This window comes from Chrysoperla carnea, chromosome 2, assembly GCF_905475395.1.
Source record: "Chrysoperla carnea chromosome 2, inChrCarn1.1, whole genome shotgun sequence".
NCBI classification, from domain to species: domain Eukaryota; kingdom Metazoa; phylum Arthropoda; class Insecta; order Neuroptera; family Chrysopidae; genus Chrysoperla; species Chrysoperla carnea.
Window position 1 is genome coordinate 64,470,561 of NC_058338.1, and position 23,720 is coordinate 64,494,280.

Below are 23,720 nucleotides of genomic sequence, written 5' to 3' on the forward strand. Positions count from 1 at the left end.
TTCTGAATGCAAAGTGAAGGGCGTGCCATGATAGCGTTTATCAGATTCTCGGTAGAAAAAAATTTATCTTAGAGTATATTAGCCTTACATCAATTCTCATATGATAACAATTATTATACTTTCTAAAGTTCAATATATAGTTAATTTATAGACAAGTATTATTTCGTTTCACATTTTTTAATATTACCATAAAAAAATGCCGCGAATAGTGAGAGTTGAACTATGCCCCATTGCTTTTTCTCTAATAATAAAGCCTAAATCTTCAAACTTCCCCATTATAAAATGGAGTTTAATCATTGTTTGATGTATGTTCTTTACATTTCCAATTAATTGTGCAACATGTAAATAATTTTTTATCAAATCCAAAACTGATATGAGAGAGAGAAAATATTATTGAATATAAAATAATCAGTAAATAATACACACTATCTGATCATAATGGATAAAAATACATGAAAAATATTTTTTTTCTGTTTTTTAATATATAATTATTAATTATTTCAAAATATAATTAACAAAACAAAAAACAAGCCAACATAAATTCATATGTTTGTTTTGAAAATCATGATCCATTTGATATTTCACATGTTGTAGCTGTTGTACCTTTAATATTTTTAACAAAATCTAATATACGTTGAATATTCTCTTTCGCTGAATGTTCACATATAAGCAGCTCTTTCTTTTCCTCTTCTTGTGTCTTCAATGATATGGTTAATTCAGCGTGTCGCGCTTTTAAATTATTTATTTGATTATTTAAGTTGATGTTTTGTTCTTGGAGACGTTTTTTCTCCTCAAGACGTTCTGTAATTGTAATGTTTTCAAAATATGTACTCAATAAATGAAATAAAATTTTTTAGATGTAACCACTAATATTAACATTAAGAAAAAACTACCTTTGTTTTGTTTTAAGTAATTCTTTTATATATTCAAATTTTAGCACTCTAATCGTTATGATGGTCATATTTGGATTGATAAGTCAATTTGTAGAAATATCCCCAAATGAGAGTCAAAATATTATCAATCATCATTTGTATGTACTTGTATGTTTAGTGCTTACACTTTACATTAATTTAGATGATAAATCTGCTTGCCTGAATTCTCAATAATAAAAGGAAAACTACCAGTGCGATGCTAGTAGCGTCAGGCAGCATCTCCCCTGGTGGAACAAATATTTGAAGAATAAATAAGTTTTAGAAAACTCTGAAAAATTCTTAGGAAGTCTGAATAACTCTGAATTTTTCAACGTTTTTGGACTATCTAATTCAGATTTAATTAGTCTGGATAACTCTGAATTAGACAGTCCAAAAACGTTGAGAAATTCAGAGTTTCTAAGACTATTTCAGAGTTCTTAAGACTTTTTCAGAGTTTCTAAGACTTATTCTTTCCACCAGGGTATAAACAGCGTATGTTTTATATATAAACTAGCGAGTTTGTAGATTTGTTTAAAAAAAAAAAAAAAACAAAATTTTTTATTCAGGAATGTAAGATATCTATGTTTTTTTTTTTTTTAAATATATACGGTAGATGTAATCGATTCTCGTTCAAATTCGACCCTCAAGTTTAAATTTTTTATCTGTGTTTTATTTGAGCGATTAAAGTGCTAATAGTTTGATTTGTCTATTATTAAATAAAATATTTACTTAATATATATAATAACTTAATTGTACGTCGAAAATAACTTCGAAACGAAACTAAGATTCGTACATCATCAAAAATATGTATCTTCTTTCTTTTTCAATGTCAAAATAAAATTTAAATTTTAAGTTTAATTTTTTTGTGAAAAGTTTCTTAAATTTTTTTAAATTTAACATGCATTTTTTTTTTTAATAAAAATAGATAATTTTATTATGTATATATTTTCTTTTTTAAATAAAATAAATTTTCAATCATTTAATATTTTTTCATTAGAATTTAGTAATTATTTTTCTCATTAATTTACACAAAATATTTTTAATGTGAGACAATCCTTGAATAACAGCACACATTAATTTGAGAACCCTTTTGGCTTCTCGATTAAGCACCATTTAAATGAAGTACAAAAAGAAACGAGTTTGATAAATGTTGAAATTCAGCTTAAAATAGCGTATGCGTTTCGAATGTGCAACACATAATTTTTTTCTTCAAAATATTCTATTTTTCTTAAATTTATTATATTGCACAAAAAAAACTTTATTGTTATGCTTTATTCAAGTTTTGTCTAAGATAATCACGGACCGTATATATGTTTTATTTTTAAGTATATCAAGATAATGAGTTGCACATACAAAATTTTCAAAAATAAAAACGATAATTTTCTAAATATTTTGCACTATTTAGATGTAATAACTGAAATATTTGTATCGTCTCTTAGCACAAAATTACCTTTAAATTCCCTAGATACTTGAACACCATTTCCCAAAACTACAGTCATACTAACAGGTTCTCGATAACTGGTTAAATCTCGATCACGTTTCGGCGCACATTTTGGGCAATGACGTGGTGTATTTGTGAGTGGCCGATTATGGCATGATATGTGAAAATGTGACTCACATTTTTCACATAACGATAAACCACCTGTAAAATAAAACGGTCATTATTATGGAAACAAAATAAACGAGTATTCCAGTGTTAGCGATTTAATATCGAAAAGGCGGTTAAGTATTTCTAAGGGAGTCATAATTGTTTAACGGTTTAAATTAAAATTAATAAAATGAAATTTCTATGTAAGAAATTTGAAAATTTGTTTCATTTCAAAATCCTAAAATATGCCAGTTGTTAAAACTTAGACCTATCTTAGGTTGATTAGTATTGAAACCGGAAGTATTTAAGTGATTTCCCAGTAAAAGTTGAGATACTCGCTCACGGTATAATGTTTAGGACACAAATTAAAAGAAAGTTTATTAGATTAAATTTCCCAACAATGAGAATTACGTATTTTTTTTGGGGATAATAAGCCCTGAAATTTAAAGTTTGAAAATAATGATTAATTTACCTGGTAATCTGCATATAATGCAAGTTTTCAAATCAGGTGAACTTGAATTATTTTCAACACGTTCTATCGTTAAACCACTTGGAAGATTTGGAATATTTAAGCCAATTGCTGCTGATATTGATTTATTCTTATTATTGTTACTACTAATAGGCACCGGTGAAGTTGATCTAGATTCACTTTTAATAGGTGGTGATGGAATACGTCGTTCTTCTTTTTGTTTCCGTAAAGCACTGCGTGTGTTGGGTGGTGAAAAGTTTGATTGTAAATAAACATTTTTTCTTCGCTTCTATTTAAAAAATATATTCATTAGTTCCAATATTTTTCATAAAAGTTTGTAATAATAATTTTATTATTCAGCATATGCATGAATGTAGGACTTAAAAAAGCATGGACCTACCACGCTTTTGTCCCAAGGGAGGGAAAAATAGGATTTTTTTGTTAAGAAAAAGGCGAATTAAAAATTTTTGACCTAAAAATTTCATAAATTCATTAGTAATTTTGCATAAGCACGCAAAAAAAGGGGAGGAGGATAAGAAATTTTTTTTTTTTTCAGTTTTTCAGCTTAAAAATTAATTTATTTAATCCCGATTGAAATGAACCGGAATAAATAAAATTCTAATTTAATCCAGAAATTCAATATTTTATTTAAAAACTTTAATAAACCAGTCATCTTGAAAAACTTACGATTTTATTATTTTCCCAATGGTTTCCATACAAAAAATGAGGATTGGCAGTGCTCCTTCGTTTTCTTTCAACGCGTTTATTTTGCAATTCTTTAAATACTTCATGTGTACACAATCCAAAGAAGCCTAAAAATTCGGATTGTGTTGGTGAATCTAATGATGCTGGATCTGGATATTCTAAGCTCTCAGGTGTTTTTGGTTCAGATACTGGAATGTCTTGAGATTCATCTGATGGTGGTGATAATGGACTTAATGAAGTTGATCGGGACACACTAGAAAACAATTTTTCTTGTTAATGTTTTATTCCTTTGAAAACAAAACCTAGTATCGCGGTCTTTCGCCATAAATGGTGCTGAAATATGAAATTGTAAATTCAAGTCGATTAGAAATTCATTGTCTATTAAAAAAATATGTTGTGATTTCATCTAGCATCAGGGCTTGCGTCAAATCCGGTAGCTTAACATACTTGTTTATGCAGAGGTCACAAACCCCGTACTTTCAGGCGATAAGGTTACTGGTTTATTATGCTGACTATTTTTAAGATATACAGAATTATTCTTAAAACTAAAATTTCTATAACATTAAACTTACATAGCTTGCTTTCGAGTTTTATTGAGAACATTTGCCAAATTAAATCGCCTTTCTTCTAATCCTGGTTTCTGTGTCAATTTTTGATCGAGGGATTGGACAGTTTTACGTAGTCGTTCTACAATATTTCTCTGCAAAATAAATCAAAATTGTTAAAATCTGTAGTATATGCGCCTATTCAGTTAACAGTTCCTCGTATAAATTAAATCGATATACTGGTAATACTGATTTGTAGCTGAATTTTAGTAATTTATTTAATGTTTCATAGGAGAACGCTTTTACTTCAAGAATTATTGCAAATTTAAAAACTGAATAGATTGTTTGTTCCCAGTTTTATCTAGAACTCACGAGGTAACAAAAATAGTGTAAAATTTCTGTGATCTGCTTAGTTTTCGAGAAAGGTTTGCTCAACTGTTCGCCACCGGCATTTAATCAGTTTTTAACAAAATATAATTTATCTGCTCTTAATTTAATAAGAGTTCCAGAAAAATAGTTCGGCTCTAAAGAAATTAATGCATATATTCGAAAATACGTTTGCATATTTGCCTGAGGATGATTTTTACATATGGCCTTGTTAATAATTCCAGCTTCCAGAAGTGTAAATAATGTGGTAATTGTAAAATTTATTCACTTTGAAAATTTACGATTGGTTTGAATTATGTTTCAGAATTCAATTAAGTAGGAGTTTCTGCAAAAATAATTTGCTTAAAATTATTCGTTTTGGAGACTGCTTAAAATTTACCGGGATATATAATAGAGTATTTATAAAACTCATTGTCAAATGTCAAATGACCTGTTATTACTGGTGTTATTAGGTAATTAAGATAAATTAGTAGCAACATCTTTTGTTATCAAAACAATGAATAACAACTACCTATTTAAGCTATATTTTTCAGCACAATGACAAATAAATTTTATGATTAGATAAAGAAAATGCATACTTGAATATGTCCAATATCAACTATTTCCTTATGAATTTCTTGAATTCCCAATTTAATATCTTCATTCTAAAAAATATAAACATAGACAATAGACAAAAAAAAAATTTCAATGTTAAAAATAAAGTAAGCAAACTACTATAAAACCGAACTTACATTTGGATCATCCTTTAATTTCCAAACCAAAATCTGCAATAAAAAATTTTTGCAAAAAAAATTAATACTGAAAAAGTTTAAACAATTCAAACATGTGTTAAAAAAAGTTTACGAGTACAATGATGGCAATTGTTACAAATAATATTCTGTTATATCTAATTTTAAACTAAAATATTGATTAATAAAAATATAGAAAACAAATTTTACCTGATGACTTCTAATTGCATTTTTTAATTGATTTTGATTCACTGTAATTTCAAGTTGAATATCTCTTGGCACTTCCATTTCTAATATGGGATTCACTTATGTTAAATATTAAATGAAGCGAGAGAGACGTTTTAATAAAAATTATTGTGTACGAGAATAAATGCACGCGCGCAACAGGCCTTGATTAATAAGCCCAACTGCCGTTCTAGTGAACAAATAAAAAGCCTGCAAATTCGATGTTTTCAGTATTTTGCACAAAATACAACAATTATTTATGCGAAATGTAATTAAATATGACTTTTAATTATATATTGTTTGATTACTATGTCAACTCAATTTTATAATTTTCAATTTTTTTTTGCATCTTAATTTTTTTTAACACTTTTTTTTGTTTATTATTGATGTACAAATTTAATTACAAGTTTATTATTATATTAATTTTTTCTATTTATACACGAAATTTTACTGTGTTTTGAATTTATATTAATTTCTTTCTTTTAAGCAGACAATAGTTTATCAAGAAAATCTTATTTTAATCTTTATGAGTTTGTGATTGTAACGAAACCCGCAAGTTATCTAAACTAGCTTTATTATTATTCTTAAATAAAAATGACGCACTGCGAAACACTTGGAATTATTTAAAAAAATAGCGCTCTAATATAACAAAAAAAATAATAATTTACAATTAACGAATATTTTATTCACATTTACGAATATCGAGTTTATATTTCAATTAATTAATTAACGAATAAAGGTTAATTAATTTTACTTTTAATAAAAATAATATTAAAAAGAAATTACGAAGCCACTGAACTAAATTACAAAAACTGTAATATAACAATATGACCAACTCTCTGAACTATAAAGTAAATGGTTGCACTTGTATTGTATGTGATTTAAAATTGTGCAGATAACACGATGATAAAATCTGAAAATTAGCATATACAAAAAAAGTTAACGATAACATTTAACTTAAAATCAAAGTATAATTATTAATATTAGACTAAAAAATTTATTAAAACGTTTTATTTGCGATGGCGGGAAAAAGAACTGCTACATCGGAATTAAATCACGAAAATTGGGATGAAGAAGAAGAAGCTGAAGAAGCTGGTACTTTTAAAGTAGCCCCACAAGATGTTTTACAAACTCGTGTAATTAAAACAGCTAAACGTAGGGCAGCCGCCCAATCCTCGGTAAGACAATTTTTTAAATATTATTTTAAGAATTATAACCTCAAATTTATTTTATTTCATATTTTGTTTTACAGGAAGATCGAGGGCCAAATGTATTTAGTAGTTTTACGGGATTTGCTAAAACATCTAGTTTTGGTAATACATCTAGTTTATCAAATAATAAAACAAGTCCATTCAGTTTTCTTGCACAAACGAAACCTGATTCGCAAAGTGGTAAGTACGATATTTTTGCATGCAATAAAAGCTCATGAATTGGAATTCATGAGCTAATCAATATTAACTTTTCCTGTGTTTTCTACAAAGCTTTCGTTAAGTAGATTTTTATCCCATAAAATTGCTCGATTTGCGATAAATAATTACTTTCCATGATCTTACAAAGAGTGCTAATCAATTTGAAATAAAGTACTCATTTAAAAAAATATACTTTAAATCAAATTGACCTAGTAATTGTTATCAAAATCAGATAACATCTGAGAAGTATCAAAAAATCTTGGTAACTATCCAACAATTGAATTAATTATATATTTTCTGGGTGTCAATTACTTTTTTGACTATTTGCAAAAGCTTAAGGCGGTCCGAATTATCCTTGATATTTTAAATTGTTCGCGTTCAGCTTTTACAGATGAACATGTATGAGTAACACATAAGGAAATTATTTCCTATTTTTGAAGTACAATAAAAGCTTGTCTATAAATACTGATAGATTTTCTTCTGTGCTTATTTACAACTACAAAAGTTTAATTAAAATGCAGAAATATATCCATTTCTCATTCTTTTGTATTATACAATTTGTTTAGATAATAAAAATGGAATCTCCAGTAGCACACAGTCATCAAATGACGCGAATAAAAATGCAATAGAAAATTCAAAATCATCGGAGTATTATTCGAAGTTGAAAGGATTGAATGAAAGTGTTTCACAATGGATTAAAACACATGTAGATTCCAACCCAATTTGCATACTAACACCAATATTTAAAGATTACGAAAAGTATTTGCAAGAAATTGAGGAATTAAATCCTAATGTGAAAAAATCTACAATAGATACGACGCCTAAACAAAATCCAACAAATGAAAAATTGAAAGAAATAATTAACCCAACCGTTTCATCGACTTCATCCTCAACTCAACCAACTTTTTCATTTGGTATACAAAAGCAACCCACAGCTGAAGCAAAACCAACTGAGACAAAACCAGCGGCACCAAATTTCAGTTTTGGTGTACCAAAAGAAGATGAAAAGAAAGCAACTTCGTCACCTATATTTTCGTTTCAACCCGCAACAAAATCAACAATGGAAAACGATAAAGAAAAAACTAATTCTGATTCGAATAACAAAACACCTTTTGTAACATCTTTTGGTAATACAGCCGCCTTTAGTTTTGGTAATAGTTCAATACCGAATTCAACAGGCTTCTCATTTGGATCGGGCAAACCGTTTACATTTGCAAATGTATCAGCTCCTCCGAGTGAAAATAAAGAAGAAGACGAAGAAGATGAACCTCCAAAGGTTGAATTTACACCAGTGGTTGAAGAGGGTAGTATTTACAATACAAAATGTAAATTATTTGTGAAAAAAGAGAATGAATTTGTTGAACGTGGAGTTGGACAGTTATATTTGAAACAGATTGAAGGTTCCGAAAAAACGCAACTTATTGTACGAGCTGACACGAATTTAGGTAATTTATTGATGAATATTGTATTAACGAAAACAATTCCAACATCACGTAAGGGTAAAAATCATGTTATGATTATTTGTGTGCCAACGCCTGAGGAAGCTGCCAAATGTAAAGCTGATCAAAATCCGTTACAGACAATGTTAATTAAAGTCAAAAATTCCGAGGAAGCTGATAAATTATTAGAAATGATTGAAAAGCATAAAAATTAAGTTTATTTTGTAAGTTTGTAAGGTCCATTTAACGTAGGCGTAACTTTATAGAAGCCAAAGGGAAGGTCAACAAGGAAATAAAACTTCTAATTTATGTAGTAAAAGCTATTTTAGCTGAAAGTGAACGCAATTAACTCTTTTTTATCAGTAGTATCGACATATAAAGCAGTTTGTACTATGCAAAATCATACTAAAACTTTTATAAAAATTTGGCTTCAATTAGTATAAGCTCTCTTAATTGTATCAGTAATTCAATATAATCAATACAATAGTTTATAAATTCCATTAATTTGTAAATATACGGGCAGGTTCCTCCTATGATTCCCTAGTTACGCTTATTAATTTGTTTATTTTTATTTCGCTTGGAAAACAGAGTTCCATTCGTTTTCCATATCTACACGGCTTCAATGCAAATACAGTGAAACCGCGGTAATATGTCAAACATTTTGCTAGAGTGTTGCCACAGATCCCTGTAACCCGGAACTTTTTGAAAAAGAGAGAGTAATCCGATAAATTACATATCAAAGTAATAAGTTTTCAATCATTTTCTAAATTCATAAATAAGCATTGTAATTTCTATTATAGATATGTCGGATTACAAAGGGCGCCTTTTACCCGTGGTTCCACTGTATTTACAAATAAACTTTAAAACCGTTACAAGGTAACGTTCAAGTATTATTTAATCGAGGTGTTAAATTGAGCGTTATTAGTGCGTAACGTATCTGAGGGGGAGTATCAATACTTTGTTACGTTGCGCATTAGTTATAATAAAATTGATAATTAGTAACAGTTATTTAATGCTTATCGATACAAGAATAATGCACAAAACACATTTTAATGTTATAAAAAAATCATTAATATTAATTCTAAAAAATCTGAATGCTGGATGACAAGCTGCATTGTATGAGTGAAAGAAGAGTACGTAATACTTGAAAATTAACTTTAATTGACGTATTTTTTTGGGGTTTTATTTTGATGTATGGATTTAATGAAAACGTATCAATATCAAAAATTAAATACATTTTTGTAAGTATACTTTCTAAGAACGTTATTTCAAAATTTTTAATTCAATCAACGGAACAATTGTATATATATATATAGTCAAACACAAAACGGATAATCCTTAATTTAAAAAAAAAATTATGTAAAATTTGATTGGTTTAAATTCCTAAATCTACTCAAGTAATTGAGATAAAGTTTAAGAAAAGTGAATACTATAATTTTATTAGTATTTATGCTTTTGTTTTTTACTATATAGCGATACGGTTTTAAATTGATGAATTACTTAAGATTGTGAAAATGATATTTACTGTCATTACGTAGGTAATGTCTGCGGGACTGTACACTTTTTCTAAAATTATTAATACATAGTTGAAAATTCGTTAATGGCTTCCTTTTGGCGAGTCTATCAAATTTCCTCTGTATAACTTTCTTTAAAGGTGCCGCATTTTTCAGATGAGCATTTAAGTCATATTTAAGCTATCAGCCTGAAAAAAACGCAGCAGCGAATATGTTAAGCACTTTGGCCACTTGATAACATTAATAATTAGTGAAAAGCAAAAGTTGTTGCCGGACAAAATATTTTATTGTTTAGTAATTATTAATGTTATCAAGTGGTTATGGTATCCGCCGAATTCTCTGCAGCGTTTTTTCAGAACGATAGCTTAAATATGACGTGTTCATCCTCATTTGAAAACGCATCACTTTCGAAAAAAACGTTGTAGAGAGAAAGTTTGGTAGATTTGCCAAAAGAAAGTCATTCCAAAAATGTCAAGTATGTATTAATTATTTAACAAAAAGTATGCTATCGCCGACTTTAAATACAAAAAAACTTCATTTTTGTCAAACTATGTATTCTTATGGAAACCGCGGAGGGAAAAACAATCTCAAAAAACTTCCCCGTAATATAAAAAAAGCTATAAATTATCTCAATACCCAAAGAGTTCATTTTCCATAAGAAGCTATATTATGTCCAAAGTTAAGTTTTTTTTTTACAATCTCTTATGGGTTTGTTCACTGTGTTATAAAACGGTTTAGTTGTTTTACATTCAACATCTAAAATTTACGCTTTTTTGGACTTAAAATTGACGCTTTATCTCGTTTAAAAGATATGGATGGATAATTATTGTTACTTGAAATTTTCTCAGTGGATAAATATTTTTCAAAATTAACTTAAAATTACATATTTGTTATTATTAAAACTTATTATTGTATATGATAAAATTTTTGATGTCGTCTTAATAAAATGTTATGAAAAGCGAATGTAATTTAAAAATTTTGCTCTTGCAATTAGTGTATAGATACGTATTACAATTTACAACAGTTTGCAACATAAAAAGACGTGTAAGAAAAATAGACTAATTTTAAATAAAATTTATTATTTCTAATTATTTTTAATTTAACCCATTAGCTCTTTAACCTACTCTTTTTTATAGCAGATGTTTTTTTAGATTTTTTTAAAATTATATAAAACACTTTTAATAGCTATGGTATTGTCTTTATTGAATGGATAACTTAATATTGTTTGAACATGATTACGGGCAAATGTGGATAACTTTACTCGTTTTACTCGTATGAAGCGTGAACTGTGAAACAATTCATGGACTCAATGTTCTAAAATCTAAAGAATATCCCATAGGCCCAAAATATAATTTTTTTTACCCTCGGTAGTCTTTATATCCTATTATTTTTACCTTCTTGTTAGATTCAATGATCATTTATACGTTATCTCGATTAAAACAGGTTGCGAATTTGGAAAGTAAAATTTAAGAATATTTCAAGGATTTCCAAGACTGAAAATATTATTTTTAAGGGCATTTTTTAAATTAAAAAGAATAATTTACTAATTTACTTTAAATTTACACTTATAAAGAAAAATATTAATTTTATTATAAACATTTCAGCTTCATCGTTTATGAAACTTAATTCTTGATCGAGCTTTCTTGTATTCTTTTCCTTTTCAAGTTTATTTAGTTTTTTTTTTTCTTTGGCAATCTCTGATTTTTTGTACTCATTTCTACTTTTCTTTGTTTTCGAGAAATCAAAGAGGTTTAGACCATGTCAATCGTGATTTCTTTATTTTCGACCATTTGTGTAACACCGCCAGTTGGACGTACTTACACACGCACTCGAGGTGCAATTAGACACCATGCACGAAGTAAAGATGCAAGGAGTCCGAACGTAATGTTGAACGAATAGTCTCAATTTATTGGACAGATAATAATAGCATCGCTAGTATCGGTACGTCCTGAATTCTTGCGCAGCCAGTAGCATAAAAGAACTATGATCTGGGTTTATTATTGTGTACATGAATACTATGGAAAAGCCTATAACGTTGGACTCCTTTTATCTATACTTGACACTAGGTATGTTTACAGAGTGTAAAGACTATTTACATTTGATAATTTGCAGTAACAGATACATAACTGGATAAAAAAAAAATTTATTTCCTATGTTTCAAATGCTATTGCGAGATAAAAAAAGACGAAAAATCCAACATACTCGCTTTTATTTAAGTACTAAAAATACACATTTTCATAGATACAAAAAAAACTCAATCATATTTCAAGGTTTTTCAGGGCAAAATTAAAAAATCAAGGACATTTCTAGGTGTTCAAGGGTCGCTAGAGACTCTGTAAACAACGTATTCCTAAATCAGCACTAGATTTAACAGTATTTTCCCTAATAAAGTGTGTAAAAGTGGCACTTGAATTGGTCTAGATTAATTTTAGATACATTATTAACTTTAATAATTTAATACACATCATTTATTTTATATTATGACTTTATTAGAAAGCAAAAAATACACATTTATATTTGCTGAACTCAGAATATTAGCTATTTTACATATGAAGGGTTCTGCGAAAAAACAAGCTATGTCACACAGACATCGAATTGAGATATTTGCAATTAAAGGTTTTTAAAACACTTGAAAATGCACATTTGAGTATAAAGAAAGAATTATTTAATTTATTTTAGCACAAAAATATGAAAAGCCAGAAATTACACGCAAAAAACATGTTATATATGTTCACAAATTACGGGTAATTAATTTTAAAATCATTGAAGTTCTAGTTTTTTAGGTAATTTTACACAAAAAAGGCCTCTGGCTGTTCTTTCGTAAGGCTAGCCGTCTTTGAGTTATGTATTGTTTAATTTTTGGAAAATTCAAAGTGGCCATTTTCAAGGGGAATAAAAAGCTAAAAAATTAAATTTTTGAGTTCGCCCAAAATTTTTTATAATCTTTGAACGCTTTTTAACAAAATCTTGAAGAATAATATTACAGATTACTGTATTATAAAAACATAAAACCTTAATTTTTGTTAAAAAGACGTTATGTAAAAAATTTCCCTATCAAAACATTGCAATATATAAAAATTTTGTAAGGTTGATTTCTGTTTGACCACGTACGTTGGCTTGGATTTCGCAGTAGCATCGTACTGCTTTACGCCAAAAAATAGCACTTGCAGAAAAAAAAACACAAAAACTCGGCAACGCATGTTCTTCCGCTTTTACACTTCATTTTAATTTATGATTTAAACATTTTCGTATAGTGTACAGAATCAAACAAGAACTTTCTTCCCTCCTGTAAATATTTCGACAAATTTCTAATAGACTTTCTGAATAGTATATGAGTGAAACGAATAGGACAAATTATTATTTCATAATGTCGAATATTTTTGAACGACAGGATTATAATAAGGAAATTTATAAAATTATAAAATTTAATAAATAAAGGTGAATATTTTTAATTAATAACACGAGTAATGTTTTGTTTATAAAATGACAAATCTTCTGGAACCAAAAGCATTGATCAGCAATAAGAAACGATAAATGTTATTTTACAAAAATAATTTTTAATCATCGTCATCTTTATTATAATTTCTTATTTGTTCCGATTTTAACCCTCCTTCTTCCTGCAATTGAAGAACGTGTTCAACAGGTACTGGGCGACCATCTTCAATACGACATGGTTGAATTGCTCCCGATCGAGTTAATTTATCCATAAGATTGACCAATTGAAGAGCTTCATACTCTTTCTATTTTAAAAATGTTTACATTATTAAAAAATTGTTTCAATTGAACTTAAGGTTATATGACCATTGTGTGAAATAATTACCTGTTCTTCAGTCATATGAGCAGTTGGATCTGGATGGGCTTTTTCATAACATCCAATTACTGGGTTAATGCCATGGCGATATTCTTTGTAAATTTCCGTATCACTATCCTCACTTTCTGAGCTAAACTCAGTTCCAGTATTTCGGCCGTCCATTAAACCTCTTGTTGCAAACAATCCAGCTGCATTTCCGTATCCAGTATACTTAATCATTCGAGCCACTGAAATAAAAAAATTGTGAAACTATTTTTTTCTATTGAGGGTGTGATTTTAACTCTCGAAGAAAAAAGTAGAATATAAGATTAATTTTCTTCATTTTTCATATCCTCGGATTAAAATACAGACTAGTAATTTAAAAAACAATTTGACATCTATTTATTAAAAATTACACCCTCAACAAGTCTTCCAATAGCCGTGATCGTCTAGTGGTTAGGACCCTACGTTGTGGCCGTAGTAACCCAGGTTCGAATCCTGGTCACGGCAATGTGAAAACATTGTCTCGGTGGAAGTAATTTTTTTTTAAAATTCTGTTCTATAATAAGAATCTTACTTTCTACCCTAGGTAGTTTCTAATTGGAATTAAAAAAAAAACCTCATCGGCAAACATATATTTTATTTAACGATTTGGCTAATATAACTCTTACGATGCCAAAAAAAATTTGCAATTCGCGTTAGGAACAATTTTTTTTTAATCAAAAAGTCAAGTGATAAACAATGTTCACAAGAGACTCTTCGTGTCTTCAAATATATTACATATTTTATTCTAATATATTACTAAAATTTATTTAAAAGAAAATTAACCCATAAAAATCAAGTTTTTATTTCATTCTCTCTTCCTTTGTAAAAATTTCGAAAATTTAATATAAAATAAATTTTGAATTTTATTATATCGTGCCAAAAGTCTGCCTATGTTTTGGTGTCGTGCCAAAGTTTCAGCTCGATTGGATCACGAGAAAAGGGTTAAAAATCGATCCAAATTTTTTTCGGTAGACGAGCAGACACTACTAGTTAAAAAAAAGGGAGAAAAACGGTTATATTGTATAGTGCCTTGGTATGACGAGCAGGGGAAAACATTCGCACCACTCTAGGACCACCGTTTTTAACATAGAAAATTATCCAATATTTAAAAGTATTAATAAAAATTTTTGGTTTTGATAAAAAAAATTTTGTAACAATATTTTTTTTTTAGTTTTAAAAATTTTGAAAAGTTTTTACACTTACCGTTTTCTTTACAAAGAACAAAAATAAAATCTGCAGTTAAATCTCGTACATGAGAACATGGAGTTGTGAGTAAACGACATAAATAATTACGTAAAGTATTCCCCTGTTCGGGACGTTTATGAACTTCTTTTAATGGTGGTAATATTTGTAAACGAATATATTTTCTTATGCAACGTACTGATCGAACACTCCGTGTAAGTGTAGATAAAATTGGCGATAATGTTTCTTGCTGTCCAATTGCATTCTAAAATAAAGATAGAGTAATTTTAACATTATAATTTTGTTGTTTTAAAGGCCCTAATCGTTAAAAACAAATAATAAAAAAACTTATTTTTGTTCTCTGAATTCCCTAAATTAATCAACTTAAATGTAATAAAATTTACACACAAATAATTTGTCTTTGTATTGCTTCAAAAGACAACGTTCGTTATCGAACCAAAACATCGTTTGAGATAAATTTTTGGATCTTATTAATAACTACGAAAATATGATAGTTAGAGAGATGTACATATGATTTACTGATGGTCATTTCAAGTCGCCCTGTAAGGTTCCTCGAATTTCTGACATCCTCAACACAACCAAACAAGTTTAACACAGTTTCCAGAACCATCACTTCAAATTTTTTTACCGCGTATCGACATTTTCGGTTTTTTTGGCATAATTTAGGAATGGGACGATTTGTTGAGCTCAAACTTTGCAGGATGACTGTTCAGAATCACATCTAATGAATTGTCAAACAAGCAGACAGTTTCCAGAACCTTCACTTAGTGACAGTTTCTCTCCCCCTGGGGGAGAATATCACACGTAGAAAGTCGAGGAACCTTACGGGGCGACTTGGAACATTACCTACTATCATATTTAAGGCTCAGCAGACTGCAACCATGACCATCAGTAAATAATATGTACATCTCTCTAACTATGAAGGATTTAAATGTACAAATAGAAAGAAAGGAAAATAACACTTAGTGAAGTCATAATTTACAATTGTCAAAGAGACTACATATTAAAAGTTGTATAAGAAAAAGACAGAAAAAATTATTTCATTGCTTATATCTTTTATGTTTATCAATCGATTTTAATTTTGATTTCGGATTTTGTAATCTATTTTCGCATATTTTCAAATTTTAACGAAAAATATATTGAAATTGACATCAGGACAAAGGCTTTAACTGTTATTGAAAGCTATTAAAATAATTTCAGCTTAAAAATAATTTTTAAATTATCGAATTTCAAATAAAAAAAAAAAAAAAGAAACAATCATAATTAAAATAAGAATTACAGTCAAAATCTCGCGTACAAATATCAAGCTGAAATTAATAGACTCTAATAAAAATAAAATTTATATTTGATATATTCTCTTCTTGACTATTTCTCATTTGTTTTATAGCGATTGGGATCCCTTAAATTTTTCCTTTTCTACACGTAAAAGTAAAATGACTAAAGCTTACCGGTTGTAATTCCAATTTCATTTTCATATATTTCAATAACTCGTAAACCGCTTCCATATTATAATCCTGGTATGTCATATTTTTCGGAATGTTATTTTGCGCATTCAATTTTGGACATAGTTCAATATACGTTGATTGCGGTATACATGTTAATAAATTGATTATGTGACTTTGTAATTCCAATTTTTTAGCCGAATTTGTAGCTGGCTTTAATAGTAACTCACGTAACAATTTTACTAAACGTTTATATTGAATTTCTTCATCTCCTTCAGTTGGTTTTTCCGAATTTTTTATTGTAATATTAAATAATATTTTTAAAACTTCACATAGGTAAGCAACATAATTATCCTGAAAATATACAATAACATACAGTAGGTAAATAAACAATTCTATTTTTTCTTTTTGTAAAATCCTAATTTTTTTCATGATGAACGCGAGTAATCGGGGATAATTTAAGAAATATTATTTTTACTGCAAACTGGGAATATCTAAGTCAATCTTTAACCAAAGTTAATGAACTAGTTCGCATTAGATATAAGTTTCAATGTAGACAGAAGTTTTATACCAAAAATTATCTGTGTGGAAATTTTTGGGTAAGACTATCAGCTCGCAATGAAAACCTTTTGGGTCATTTGACTTAGCAGGGAAATCATTTAAATATTACTATTATCAATAAATCATACAAAAGAACAAATTTAGGACACATGCCATAAAATTTCCATAAAACAATTGTACCGGTTCTACGATGTGCTATGGAACATCTAGTGAAGTTTATTAAATAAAACAACTTACGGGCTAGATTGTCAACGAGTAACTGCGTACAGTCTTGATTTTAGGCTATCAGCCGCCTTTTGAATCATTTTACGCAGCCTAGAACTGTATAATTTAAAAACTTAATATCTGGATGACCGAGCTTTGCTCGGTATTTTTTGAGTTAAAAAGACACAAATTTTATCACTAATATAAGACCCATAAAGATTTAATTATATTGTATAAGACCGTTTAAAATGTCTCCACACAAATACCATTTTGAATATCTCGGTAATGTCGTTTATTTCATTAACTACGATATACACCAAAAGATGTCAGGAAGAGTCATATTTTGCGATGTATGTTTCAGTTTTTCATGAAAAAGCGAATAAAACGACGTTTTTTTAAAATGAAATGAATGTTAGATCGACTTATCGCCCCAAAAAACCCCTACATACTCATTTTCATGAAAATCGTTGGAGCCATTTCCAAGATCGTTGATATATATATATATATAGATATCTAAAGTGGGGTAGGAGGGTGAAAAATACTTTACGATCTTTTCGGAAGAGTGAGACCACAAACACCGTGAAACGAGATTTTTATATTATAGAAGATGATTCAATTTCCGGTTGAGTTTAAAGACTAATGATCAAAATTTTTTTACGGGCTTCTATTATATGATAAGTTTTATTTTGTAGGGCGATACTGCAAATAAAAAAAGTAGTTCAACTTGCGTTAGTAATCCTAGTGACGCGATTGGAAAGAAAGTCCATGAAACCAGGAAAATGACTGATTAAAGAAAAAATTAAAGAATAATCTTTTAATCAGACCTAAAAACTCTTATCCGACTTTCTAGGTGTCTAGATCAGTCTAAATCTTTGTTTTAAATATACAACCAATTAAAAAACATTACCGATAACTGATTTTCACCATCTTCAGTTAAACTACCATTTTGTTTACATTCATGTAAAATTTCTTCAATGCCGTCCGTTAAATACTTTAAACCATTTAATTCAGTCCGTAAATACGATCTACTATTCGTATTTAACGCAGTTACTAAGAATAATAACTTCATATCGAAATATTTAATATCATATGGAATATTTTTTTGTTTATTGCATATTTGAAGTCGATTTATAATATAATCCACAATATTATATTTTGAACATAATTCTTGAGCCGTTGTTGAGTTGAATATTATATTGCAAAGACATTTTAAACTTTCTAAAATAATTTCAAAATTATCTGCATTAAGACTGTCGATTTCTTTTGAATGTAAATTTGCAAAACACGATAATAACTTAAATCCATTTTCGGTAATTACAGCATTTATTTCAGTTTTATCACGGCTAAAATATGTAAAATAAATCATTAGTACCGATTTAATATAAAAAGATATGAATGAAAATAAACTTGACATTCAAGGTTGTATAAAAACCAATTCAACTTTAGTTCAAAACTGATAAGTGACTGAGGAAAATTTTGTATTAGAAAATTATTCCTTATAAAAAAACCAACATTGTTTTGAAATTCGAATAGAATCTGCAGAAATTCAATGCAAAGTTTTGTCTGTAATTGTCTTGCCATTAAATATTTTTGAAATTAAGTTGGTTTTTGAAAGTTGTTTCTCGTAAAAACTGTTAAGTTTACTTTTAAAGTTTATGTTATTTTTGAAAATTAAAAATTATTCTATTTACTGAGTAATTCGTTGTAAAAATAAGCTTACCTCAAAATTCTTATTGCTGTTAAGGTCATGCAAATGTTGGTATTGTTTTGTAAGTTATTAAATAGAAAATTCCACAGCTTTTTACGCCCATCATCTTGATTTAAGTTCGTAAACGTAAACGATTGACTATTCTAAAAAAATAAAACAGCCGACATAAAAATTATAAAGAAAACATAATGATGAATACCTTTGAAATAAAGTTCTGTAATGCTTCGTTATTGCCAGAAATAATATCCTCGATTTGCGACATGTTTTTACCTTTAAAATAAATTTTTATTTTTAATTTAATTATCACTCATATGCCCTCATTTTACTATCTGTTTTGTATTTTGACAACTGATTAGTGATTATATTGGAAATGACATTTAACCACGTAGTATATTGTAATGGTCCTAGATGTCACTAGATGCCCATAAAACTTAAAGTCCCTGTAAATTCTTTATAGGGACTTTAATAAAGTTCAGCATACACGGTCACCAAAGAATGACTATCAAAGATTCAAAGGCTAGGTTGCGCTTAGAGAAATTAGAATTTGGCTGATAACGAATATTCATCATAACGAAATTTGTTTAATTGTAAAATAATATCTTAAGAAGAGTTACCCTTCACGAAACAATCTCACGGAATACATACTGCCTCCCATGAAATACACCCATCGAAACTAAAATTGAGGAAAATACCAAATATTTAATGCAAATCTTTGGACTTTCGGATCATCGAATACTTCGACATATATGGAAGCAGAGCGATTCATTTCCGTGCATTTCATCCTCGGTTATTTTATCCCGTGATAATTGAACCTTTGTCAATTCAACCTTAGATTTTTCATTCTCTTCGAGTTGATCCTCGTGATTGAATTTATCTTTTGCATCTCGTCTCCAGTAATTTCAACCCTGGGGTTTTCTTCTTAGCAATTAAATATGCAAAAAATATGTGTTGTCGCAGATTTTCTTGACACTTACATCTTGGTGATTGAAATATCCACGCTTTTTATGGCTTTACCGTGTCTCTAATGGGATCCACGTAATACGGGTATGCCTTTTTTACAGGTTCTACTGCCTCTAATGATGTTGAGATATTCTTGGGTTTTGTGTTAACCCGATTGAAATACTCAGGCGTTCGAAGAGTTACTGACGTTTTTAGTGTTTTCCTGAGGATAGATTACTCAAGAACAAAGCGATTGAGAGAAGAATTTCCGAGGACCAAAAGACCGGTATGATATTTACTGGGATGAATCGACAAGGAACCACATATACAGAATCTATGTAAGAGCATATGCATTTAATGAAGTACTATTAGTCCTACACTACTAATATATAAGAATACCTATTATATGCGCCAGTCAAATTCTACATTAAAATCGCAAAACGCAACGGGAAGCTGCTTTTTTTTATGTTATTTGAACCCCTTAGGGCAGTGTAAAACTACATTTTGCAATCAAAAAAAAGTGCTACAAATTTTAGGACTTTTTTGAAGTTTTTCATCTATTACACAAGTAGCACAACTTTTTTTGCTCACAAAACGTAGTTTCACACTTCCCTTAGGGGTCCAAATAACATACCAAAAAAACAGCTTTACATCGCGTTTTGCGATTTAAATTGTTTTTTTTTTTTTGTAAGATTTTACTGGTGTAAAACTAGATAGAAGATGATTGACTGATGTAGTGATAAGATCCGGAAAAATCCCTCATTAAGCATGATTAATTTTTGCAAGGAAAATTCTTGCACGATCCCATTTAAAACATGCTTCTGAATATAAAAGTGCTGGTTGCCGGTAGGTAACCCCGTAGGATATTGTTTAAACTAATTTTTTTAACAAATAAGTTACATTGACGAATTGCTTCGGAAAAAACTACTAATTCCCTCAAAAAGTCTGTAAAAAATCAGATTTTTTAATTGTATAAAATTTTAATTTCTAGTGTAAGGCTTACTCATTGGCCTAATTTCATTTTTAGTGCTTGCTTTTTTGTTAATTGAATAATAGAGTGCGCGAAAAACCACCCAAAAATAACGATTTTCTGTTCTATACATGCTAAAAAGATGGAATTTTTACCAATCGACTCAAAATAAAGTAAAAGTAACAGAAAAGTCGTTATTTTGGGTGGTTTTTCGCTCGCATTCTTAACAATTAATAATTAAGAAGTTAAAATGCAACTGGGTCAAAGTTTTTGCGGGATGTTGAGAAAAGCTTTAGACTACTGTGGTGTTAGCAATTAACTCGACAATATAAATAATCTCTAGCCAATTCTAAAAAGAAACCAACAATATCGTTTTATATTACTTAAACAGAGATAGAAAACATATACAAGTAAAATATATGCAATAGGACATACATGACAGTTCTAGAATTTGCTAGACTGTACGATAACAATTAATTGCAACTATATAAGCAGAGCACAGTGTGCGATACCGTCAGATTAAAATACAGACTCTTCAAGTTAACCGCAGTCAAGTTTTATCAGAATAACATTAAAATAAAAGTATTGTGAATTATTTTGTATTTGTATGTAGTAAAAAAACTTAACAATAAAAATTCGTATAATTATTTGAGTATAGGCAGTTCATTTTTTCATTACACAATTTTAACGTTAACTACAAACAAAATTTTATATATATATAAAATCTGACTTTTTCATGGTATTTACGTTTCATACAGACTTTTCCATACTGTTTCATAGACTTTTTGAGGGTAGTAAATCGTAAAAATCGCGTTTTTTATGTTCACTTTTAAGGTCAGAAGCATGTTTGAAACGGGAAATCACTGATTTTGCCGAATCTAACTAGTAACTACAAAACTGATGTATTACGAGTACTAGTATCCAGACTGACTAGTGACTAGGTAGTCATACATATATAATTGATCATTAAAATTATATCTCAAAATAGAACATAATATTGATGATAAAAGTTAACTTTCTAGACATGAAACAACTATACAAATCATCAATAAGTTTTTTTTTATCTTTACTATACCGATAGTCCAAAAAATTAGGAATTTCTCAACATAAAATTGTAAGTTTTAATTTTTAAAATCCTAAAAAGGAAAATAACTCCAGAATATGCTTTTTTTTCAAAATCGGAGACAAAAAACTTTTTGAAAAATCGAGAATCGCAAAAAAAAAAAATAAAAAAAAAGTAAATTCATTCATTTATGAGACGCATTTCCTCTGACAAATCAGATATCCATGTTCATGCATATTTTGACCTCGGTACATTCTTTGACTTTGTCTTTGAGTCGAGTACTTCAAACAGAAAACTTGGATATTGACGTGGCTATCGAACTGGCCGATGCTGCGAAACATATTTTGATTGAAAGAAGAGAAACGCTGCAGAAGAGTTCAGGAAAATTTTCAAAACCATGAGCGATATCTGCGATGAGTACGACATAGAATTGTGGAAGGCAAGTTTCACGTTATAACAGACGACTTAACGCTCGAATATACAGACTGAATATGTTGAAGATTATAGATAGATTTTTGAATCATAGCAATATTTTATCAAATTTTGCTTGTCTCATTCTCAACAAAATGAAAAAATTTTATAAAAACTCATGCTCGAATTTTTGAACTAGAATATTCATTTTGCACGATGATTCTTATGACATCTGAGTCGACTAAGTTCAATTTAGGTGAAAACGCATTAACGGGCGGGGTAATATACATCGCGGTGTATATTATGAAGCTGATGCACACAGAGTTTTGGAAAACTTTTCCCTGTACTCCGTAGAATTAACTTATTGAAAAATAGTAACCGAATATTACATTTTTGCGTAATATGTTAATATCTGGATGACCGAGCTTTGCTCGGTATTTTTTTACTTAAAAAGACAAATTTTATCACTAAAATAAGAACCGTTTAAAACTCCACATAACTACCAATTTGAATCCCTTGGTACACCAATAGATATCAGTAACAGTCCTATTTTACATTGTATGTAAGAACCGTTTAAAACTCCACATAACTACCAATTTGAATCTTTTGGTACACCAATAGATGTCACTAACAGTCCTATTTTACATTGTATGTTTTAGTTTTTCATGAAAAGACGGATAAAACGACATTTCTGATAAATGAAACCTTGCTAGATCGACTTATCGCCCCAAAAAACCCCTACATACTCATTTTCATGAAAATCGTTGGAGCCATTTCCAAGATCGTTGATATATATATATATACAAGAATTGCTCGTTTAAATATATAAGATACGTCTTACTCGAAGAATTTTTTGCTTTTATTGACTTTAAAACCTAACATAGCGAACAAAAGCTTGAACCACTTCCTTGAATAATTGCTGCGCACGGGCCTGGTTGATCTTCAAAACTACATAACTCAAGGTGCTTATAATGAATACAAAGTAAAATTTATTGTAAAAATAATTAAGAAAATTTGTCTCCCCTTACATGGGATTCCTATGATTTTCGTCCTAGAGCCCCTCAAATGTTTAATCCGGCCCTGTGGCCATATGAATAAGCTAATGCTTCGGTGGGCATAATGTGCGAATGAGTAAAATGTGTATACAGTAGAGTTTCAATAATCTTAACTCAATAAGAACCAGGGATTTTCCGCGGAAAATTTAATCCCAGTAGTCGCGACTACTGGGATTAAAAGGAAAAATTATCAGTTTAAATACGTGTTATAATTCTTGCTTGTAGAAGAAAGAATAGAAAGATTTGATTGGTTGGAAGAATGCGAGATGGAACTCTACTATATTAAATTTTATAAAAATATCTTGAGTGATATCAAAAAAATTAAAAAAACGATTTTTTCTTAAAATTTTATCACCAGCTGTATCTTGAAAATGAAGCGTTGCGGACATATTTTAATATGAACTTTTCT

General features: G+C 29.0%; 3 protein-coding genes and 1 non-coding gene across 4 annotated transcripts; 2 read left to right on the plus strand and 2 right to left on the minus strand.

Annotated features, from left to right (window-relative positions):
- Nucleotides 1–538: 538 nt before the first annotated feature.
- On the minus strand, nt 539–5,846 carry LOC123291616 (PHD finger protein 21A-like). Its single transcript, XM_044871966.1, has 8 exons — nt 5,544–5,846; nt 5,337–5,369; nt 5,184–5,249; nt 4,246–4,373; nt 3,656–3,926; nt 2,972–3,257; nt 2,362–2,553; nt 539–801 (listed from the first exon to the last, which is right to left on the minus strand). Exons 1-8 carry the CDS (start codon nt 5,619–5,621, stop codon nt 563–565), a joined length of 1,293 nt encoding a protein of 430 aa, XP_044727901.1. The 5' UTR covers nt 5,622–5,846; the 3' UTR covers nt 539–562.
- A 556-nt stretch (nt 5,847–6,402) lies between these two features.
- LOC123291615 (nuclear pore complex protein Nup50) lies at nt 6,403–9,599 on the plus strand. Its single transcript, XM_044871965.1, has 3 exons — nt 6,403–6,736; nt 6,811–6,949; nt 7,534–9,599. The coding sequence occupies exons 1-3, from the start codon at nt 6,578–6,580 to the stop codon at nt 8,619–8,621; spliced, it is 1,386 nt and encodes a 461-aa protein (XP_044727900.1). The 5' UTR covers nt 6,403–6,577; the 3' UTR covers nt 8,622–9,599.
- Nucleotides 9,600–12,453: 2,854 nt separating this feature from the next.
- Nucleotides 12,454–19,209, minus strand: LOC123291614 (synembryn-A). The gene is made up of 7 exons (XM_044871964.1): nt 19,073–19,209; nt 18,886–19,016; nt 18,073–18,508; nt 16,407–16,754; nt 14,959–15,202; nt 13,741–13,958; nt 12,454–13,660 (listed from the first exon to the last, which is right to left on the minus strand). Exons 1-7 carry the CDS (start codon nt 19,133–19,135, stop codon nt 13,478–13,480), a joined length of 1,623 nt encoding a protein of 540 aa, XP_044727899.1. The 5' UTR covers nt 19,136–19,209; the 3' UTR covers nt 12,454–13,477.
- Trnah-gug lies at nt 14,149–14,220 on the plus strand. The gene has a single exon. It is a non-coding gene; the product is annotated as a tRNA-His (tRNA).
- Nucleotides 19,210–23,720: the final 4,511 nt, after the last annotated feature.

What these genes read in the sequence shown, in the direction of transcription:
- LOC123291616 (XM_044871966.1), bottom strand. Translation starts at nt 5,621, where the DNA reads ATGGAAGTGCCAAGAGATATTCAACTTGAAATTACAGTGAATCAAAAT. An exon ending in ATGCAATTAGAAGTCATCAG is followed by an intron (nt 5,370 to 5,543) that starts GTAAAATTTGTT and finishes TTTTTATTGCAG; the next exon opens with ATTTTGGTTTGGAAATTAAA. An exon ending in AGTATCTAGGGAATTTAAAG is followed by an intron (nt 802 to 2,361) that starts GTAATTTTGTGC and finishes TTACAATTACAG; the next exon opens with AACGTCTTGAGGAGAAAAAA.
- LOC123291615 (XM_044871965.1), top strand. Translation starts at nt 6,578, where the DNA reads ATGGCGGGAAAAAGAACTGCTACATCGGAATTAAATCACGAAAATTGG. An exon ending in GGGCAGCCGCCCAATCCTCG is followed by an intron (nt 6,737 to 6,810) that starts GTAAGACAATTT and finishes TTTGTTTTACAG; the next exon opens with GAAGATCGAGGGCCAAATGT. An exon ending in GAAACCTGATTCGCAAAGTG is followed by an intron (nt 6,950 to 7,533) that starts GTAAGTACGATA and finishes CAATTTGTTTAG; the next exon opens with ATAATAAAAATGGAATCTCC.
- LOC123291614 (XM_044871964.1), bottom strand. Translation starts at nt 19,135, where the DNA reads ATGTCGCAAATCGAGGATATTATTTCTGGCAATAACGAAGCATTACAG. An exon ending in ACAGCAATAAGAATTTTGAG is followed by an intron (nt 18,509 to 18,885) that starts GTAAGCTTATTT and finishes TACATATTTTAG; the next exon opens with CCGTGATAAAACTGAAATAA. An exon ending in TGAAATTGGAATTACAACCG is followed by an intron (nt 15,203 to 16,406) that starts GTAAGCTTTAGT and finishes TCTTTATTTTAG; the next exon opens with AATGCAATTGGACAGCAAGA.